Raw genomic sequence first — 6,672 nt, 5'->3', positions numbered from 1 at the left:
CCATCAGAACACCTGAAATCCAGAATTACAATGTCTGGCACAAACGAGTTCAAGAAATATAAAAAGCCAGTATCTAAAGATTTACATTTATTGAACATGATGAAACTAGAGGTTGAATGGGAAGACCTGCACAGCAGTGGGCAAGATGCAAGATAAGCACCCTAACCTCCTGCACTCACCCCAAAAACACGCACTAGTTAGACACTAAAGCTGCTCTTAGTCAAGCCACAGAGCAAAGCTAAATGTGTGCAGAGCTCACTGCAGAGCTGTCCTGCTGGCACAAGCACAAGCCTTCTACATTTACACTATGCCCAGCAGGCTGGGCTTAAAAAGCTAAGGAAAACTTTCATCTTATCTTTCATCTACCTATGAACTTCCAGAAGTAGATGACAGCTACGGGTCCTCTGTGTGCAGGTCTGCTAAAAAGCCAGGGCAGGCAGGGAAGACTTCACTGCCGTCGGGGTGTGATTGTGGTCTCCCCCGATCGGCCACAGAGGGGAGGAAGGGAAGAAAAATTCAATTACTTACCTCTTCATAACTTTATCAGAGATGTTTGTCTTATCCAAGACTTTTGTCTTTCAGGAACACCCACCCTGTCTTCCCTGTAACCCAAACCTGAAGAAGCAGCAGAGTATCAAGTCACCGACCAAAGCTGTATCCCATGGTCTGCCAAGGGAAAAGCATCCCATGGGTTGCAGGTTGCCACCATGTAAAGAGCTAGGCTCCTTATGTGGAAATAATAGCCTTAAATTACACTAAAAGGTTTCAGTATAGAGCAAAACTGTGACTTTTATAACCGATTTGCTTTATTAAAAAAAGTTTAAAGTAAAGCAGGTATTAAAAGAAACAGAGAGCAGTGAAAGACAATACAGTAAGCTAGAGCTCTTTGATATTCTTTATCAGGAACGGCTACCAGTAGCCAGAGGTGAACTGGTGGATTTTCACCCAGTAAGTGCTGTGAAAGCTGACCTTCCCTCCGAAGCCATCGACAACTCGGTTTGGTTAGCCAGGTGACAGAGTGCACAAGATCCACTTACGGTTTTTTCCGTGATGAAGCAAACGACAAAATTGGAGAAAAAAGCGTGTCTGTATCTTCAAGGGCTTCTAACAGAAATTCAGCAATAAAGTTATTCCTGTTCAGCAAACCGAACAAGGAGGTGTCTTGCTGCAGAAAGCTCGGGAATTACCTTAACAGGAACTTCAGTAACAGCGACTCTTCTTAGAGTATCAGCATACATACAAATGCCCCAAATGAAATCATGGTTCCACTGTGCTATGCTCTATGAACACAGAGAAAGCATTCTTGCCACAACATGCTTACGTATTTTGAGCACTCAGAAAAAAGATGCCAGTGACCCCGGTATTTCTGGAAGAGTTACTGGCTGGCTAGAAAATAGCAATATTGTGACCTCCTAAGTAACAAGAAAGAGAAATGCAAACAACCAAGAAGAATGGGGCAAAACAAAAATATTTCCCTAAGTAGGACTTTTTATATCCTGAGATCTCTGGCTCCAGAGTTCAGAAGGGACACATTAACATGTATTATGTGACTCTCAGTATCTCACAGTCTTCAATAAACTTATTTGCTAGGAAGCTCAGCAAGAAAACAGAAAAAGTGAATTGTCTCAAATCCTATGGCAAAATTATTAGGGAAGATATAATTGAACTGATGTCTAGGGTTTATCTGTGGACCTCAAAAAAATCACCACAACGTTGCTCTCCGGCGCTCCCCTCACATCCAAGGGGATCAGGTGCTGTGAAAACAGATGGCCTAGGCAATCTTAAAACAAACAGCAGCCAGACAAAAACAGGGTAAGGTCATCAATGGCTTGCTCTCTGTTGGTTTGTTTTAGACACTACCTACTTAATTCAGAAGTCAGAAACAGGAGGGAACATACTGGGGCCTCGCTTCTTGCAATAAGGAGCCAAGGAAGCAAAGGAGGAAGAAAAGGTATTTCCATCCTAAGATTTCAGTGAACCACAAAACGGCACAGGGCAAGAGAAATTTAGTTTTGCCTCGTCTGTTCCAAAGGAGAGCGGCACTAGGACAACTCGGGGTACATCTACATTAGTACTTCAAATGGAACAGGGAGCACGGTTTTGAAGCAGTTTGCCCAATTCACTCCTACGTACCCTGCTTTGGTGCACACTGTAGAGTTGTGCCTCGATTCCTTCAGGGTGAACGGAGCCAAAAAGATTTGCTCCAGATTTGCAGACCAAGTGTGCTCCTACCACAGAGGTACTTCTGTCCAAAGACCCAGTCCAGAACTAGTTTTAGGCAGAAGTCCTGAAATGCATCTAATGTGGATGCCAAGTTCTCAGCACCTCCCATTTTGCTCTGTAAAGAGTTTACTTGATCATGTTGACTTAGCCTCAGAAAGATAGCTACAACTACTGCGGCAGCTCAGACAATTAAGAGATAATATACTAGACGTACAACATAAAAAAACCCAGGGTATCATTAAGATACTAAAGGTTGAAAGGAAGCTGAGAAGTGAAGTACCGGTAGGGAAACAAAGCTTATGTCCGTTATCTCCACAGCATTTTCATATTTGAAAAGAGTATGATGTATGACGTAATTAAACAACCACAACAAACTTCCTCTTCTCTATCACTACTATCAATGAAGTCTCAGGGAAAATAGTAAAGCAAAGCTTCCTAACAGCACCTTCATTCACAAAACGGAGCAGGTGCTTGGCAGAGGACAATTAATTAAGAGGTGAAATCTCAGTTTATTAAATCTCAGAGCTCCTCCTTAACAAAGCCCTTCCCTGCAGCAGGTTCTAGATGCTAGCCTGTGGCGCTGCTCTTAGATTGCTTTTATCGTTGCCTTTTTTTTAATTCCCCATCCTGATGCCATTTACCTATCAGCCAGGTAATCTGACTGCGGAACAAAGTACTGAGGGCACAGGAAAAAACGGGCAACTCTGTAGCACCCACCATGTGCCCCTGAGAGACCGGGCACTACGTGTGCCACAGACCTGCGGATAAAGGCGGTCAGGGCAGAGCTCTGCTTGGTTTAAAGGTACACACAGACTCTGATTTCTGTAACTATGTAAGACGACATCGGTAAGAAATGGAAGCTAATTACAGTTCCACAACAAAATACAGAAGAGAAAGGGGAAAAAATCCCAACCCAACCCATATTCCTCATTAAAGTAATTCTTACCACATGCTCCAGTTGCTTTCATAGCTAGGTTTCAGGGTAAGAAGAGATCATTAAAGTATCAGTCCACAAAGTATACTTCATCTTATCTAGACTGCATTTCAGTTAGTTCATCTGTAGCGCCCTGGCTAAAGCAGGACCTGTGAAAGGCGTTCAAAGCTGCAAAATTCGAACCACTGTACTGGCGAGACGCAGCAGCCTATGCCCTCTCATGATAAACGTAACCAAGGACAGAACAGAAGTCTGAGAAAGACCATGAAAAAACCACTATGGGGTGTAATTGCTCTGCACAGTGCTCTTGTGATCTCCTAGAAAATATAAACAAATAAATAAAAACATTTAAGAGCAGTACCATCAGTCTCCGCAAGTGAGTTCATGTCATTTTGTGATTAATGCTATCGAGCACGGTTACACACTTAGCAAAACTACTTAATTTCATTTGAGGCTACAACACGGCCTTGTTACTGCATCTGGCTGTAAAGGTAGATGGAAGAGGGGACTATCGCAGGGTTGTTTCTCTGCAACCTATTCAATTTATTTTCACCAGAAGAGCAAGATTCAGCTGAGAGTAACAGAGAGACTATGTCTGATCCTTTTTTCTTGAAAGCACGCTTCCACCAAAACACATCAGTGTCAATAGCTTTCAAAGAAATGAACTGAATTTGTATTTTTAGAGGCTAAACAGAAAGCCATAGCCCAGGGACACACATCTGCTTCAGTTCTATGGCTTCCAGCCACCAATGTCACTGTTGATATTTTTTTCCCCCGGTAAGCCTCTCATTTCAGCCCTGTTGCCATATGCATGCAGACAGCTAGCTCACCAAAAATAAGTATTTGTGTCACACCAAAATAAACACCTGCCACAGGCGAGCAGCCTGCCATTACCGCTTCCACCACTGTTTTGCAATACTCTCCCCACTGTCCTTACTCACTGACCTTTCTACAACCATCCCGGCCTCGTTTTGTATTTGTTGCAACAAATATCTCCTTCCTCCATCACAATGCCATCCTATGACTCTTTCAGTTTCTTCCACTCTGTTTTCCACACTTACTTTATAAAAATGGGTACGTTTATAAACGGAACAAATAAACTCACACAGCAGAAAAGGTTCTGCAACATATTCCACTCCCGGTTTGATTTGTCTGCTCCCCACCTTGGACCACAAGCACTGCAGACAATCATACCTCCACGAGACAAAGGCACAGCGCTAAAGAGACACGGCTTTTACTGAAGAGACAATTAACCCTCCACATGTACAGTCCCCCTGCACACGCTTCTAAGTGCTGCTAGAAAGCAGTCAAGGGTTTCATTTCAAAATGAATACTCTGTCGAAAAATGAAAATCGGACCCTTAGCCAAGCCATAAGGGGAACCAAAGGTTCCCTCATTTTCTTTTCCGAAAGGCAAATTGCAGTTTCATCCCCAAATCCTTAGAACTGCAGAAACGAGAGCATCTGCCAGCTCACTGAACCACCTGAGTAACTTTTTCCAGCCTAACTTCAAACTGTAACAACTTGCAATATCAAACTGCCAAATCTAGAGTGCTCATTTCTTTCTGTGAATCCAGCTGTCATTTTTCCCAAATGCCTTCGCAGTCCCAACTCTCCCAATGCCAAAAAAAACTTTTCACAGATATACATAATTTTGCAAAACACATATGCTCTATGTATGGCACATGAAGTCAATTAACAAGTTTACTTACTGAATTCAAGGATGACACACAACAGTAAAACAAAAACCTCTTGCAGACAGCACATTAACCTTCTCCTCCCTATGATGTGATACTCTCACAAGGAGCGCTAAGGAGTTTTGAACTCTAAGTACATTTTGAGTACCCCAGATCTTTCATGCTTATCTCCGTGGCATCTTTTATTCCGTAATTCCCATGGTATTTCTGATCCCATGGAGTTAAATGTAAAATGCATTCAATTTGCAAGTCAGCGAGCACAAAACAAGCACTAGGGAAAATATATTCCCTCATAAAAGAGGGGGAAAAAAAAAAAAAAAAGACTAGGCACAAAATAAAAGCACGTACCTTTTAACTGGTCGGCTACCACGCTCTGACCAACTCGCTCAATCACCTTTCCATCCTCCATTTCATAACGATCATCCAAGTATTTCGCAGTAGCTTCCGAAATATGGACTTTTCCAGCCACCCCGAGCTGCTCCATCAGATTGGCCAAATTGACATCATTGGACCACACATCGAACTTGAATCTCCTCATTCCCAAAATGCCACACAGGACTGTCCCGGTATGAACACCGACTCTCATGTTCACCATCTCTTTTTTCTCTTGGCAAAACTGCTCAATGGCTTTAATCATACCTAAGCCCATCTCGATGCAGCAGTAAGCGTGATCTGCCCGGGGCTCTGGGCAGCCGGCTACGCAGTAATAACAGTCTCCCAAAGTGCTTATCTTCTCGCATTTAGTGTCCTCGCACAGACGGTCGAAACGTCCAAAGAGGTCGTTCAGGAGTCCCACCAGAGCATGGGCAGATTTATTGGCACTCATTTTCGTGAAGCCAACAATATCCGCGAACAAAATGCTCACTTGCTCTATCTGCTGCATTTTAAAAGGACGGAATATTATGGGGGTTTTCTGTATGGAGGGCTTCTTCTTCCTGTTTTTGGGGCTTGAGGTGGAATGACGTTTGACGGAGTTTTCACTTTCATCATCCCCCTGCTTCATTAAGTCATCGGCTATTATTCTTGGCATAACAGAATGAATCATCCTCTCTTTCAGGGCTTTTTCCACTTCCAAGTCTTTTCCATGCATGATGGACTGCCCCACTTTCAGGAATGTGCTTCTCGATCTGACTTCGGACATGATAAATAAATGAATACCGATGGCATGGATGCAGATGTGCAGGAAGGCTTTAGCCAACAGCTCCCAGTACACCGCACCGGCTCCGAGAGGTGTAAAACAGTTCTCATCGCGGAAGTGATAACCAAAGGTCTCAAAGAGGACCGAGTACGACAGTCCCAGAAATAAGCTTAAATACAAGGGTAAGTGCATCACCGTGTAAAGCAACAACAGCACTTCAATACACATAGAAAAACTGCCTACTTGAGAGAGACAAGTGTCTGTGGGATCTGCCGGGGAAGTCTGATTGGACATGTCACCACTTCCTGAGATAGGTTTCAGAGCCTGGAACTGCGGAGCGAGAGTCAAAGCAAAAACCAGGAGGGTGAGTATCAGTGAAGTCCATACGTAATGGCGGGCGTAAGTCTTAGTGAAAGTGAACACAAAAAAAGCTACACATACCAAGAGGAAGCACAGAGCCGGCACCATGAAAACAATCTGTTTCTCTCTCATGTGTATGCCGAAGTAGATGCCCCACAGAAGGCAGGCCACACCGATGTAGAAGAGGGCATAGCGAAACCTGCGCTGAGTCTGCGGGAAGCATCTCTCCATGCAAGCCTCCTCCAGGTTGTTGGAGTCGAACTTGGGGTTCCACCACTTGGAAGAAGCCCTCTCGAAGAGCTGCGGCAGCTTCTTCTGCCG

The 6,672-nt window shown here is 43.8% G+C and overlaps 1 protein-coding gene across 1 annotated transcript; it reads right to left on the bottom strand.

Annotated features, from left to right (window-relative positions):
* Positions 1-5,172: 5,172 nt before the first annotated feature.
* On the bottom strand, positions 5,173-6,669 carry LOC104165990 (adenylate cyclase type 9-like; the record flags this gene model as incomplete). The annotated part of the gene is made up of 1 exon (XM_009705776.1): positions 5,173-6,669. A coding segment is annotated over one exon (1,497 nt), but the record flags the coding sequence as incomplete, so codon positions are not given.
* Between the last annotated feature and the right edge of the window lie 3 nt (positions 6,670-6,672).

Source organism: Cariama cristata, unplaced genomic scaffold (assembly GCF_000690535.1).
Source record: "Cariama cristata isolate BGI_N322 unplaced genomic scaffold, ASM69053v1 scaffold23868, whole genome shotgun sequence".
Taxonomy (NCBI): Eukaryota; Metazoa; Chordata; class Aves; order Cariamiformes; family Cariamidae; genus Cariama; species Cariama cristata.
Note: the sequence above shows the minus strand (reverse complement) of the source record. Positions and strands in the feature narration are given on the sequence as shown.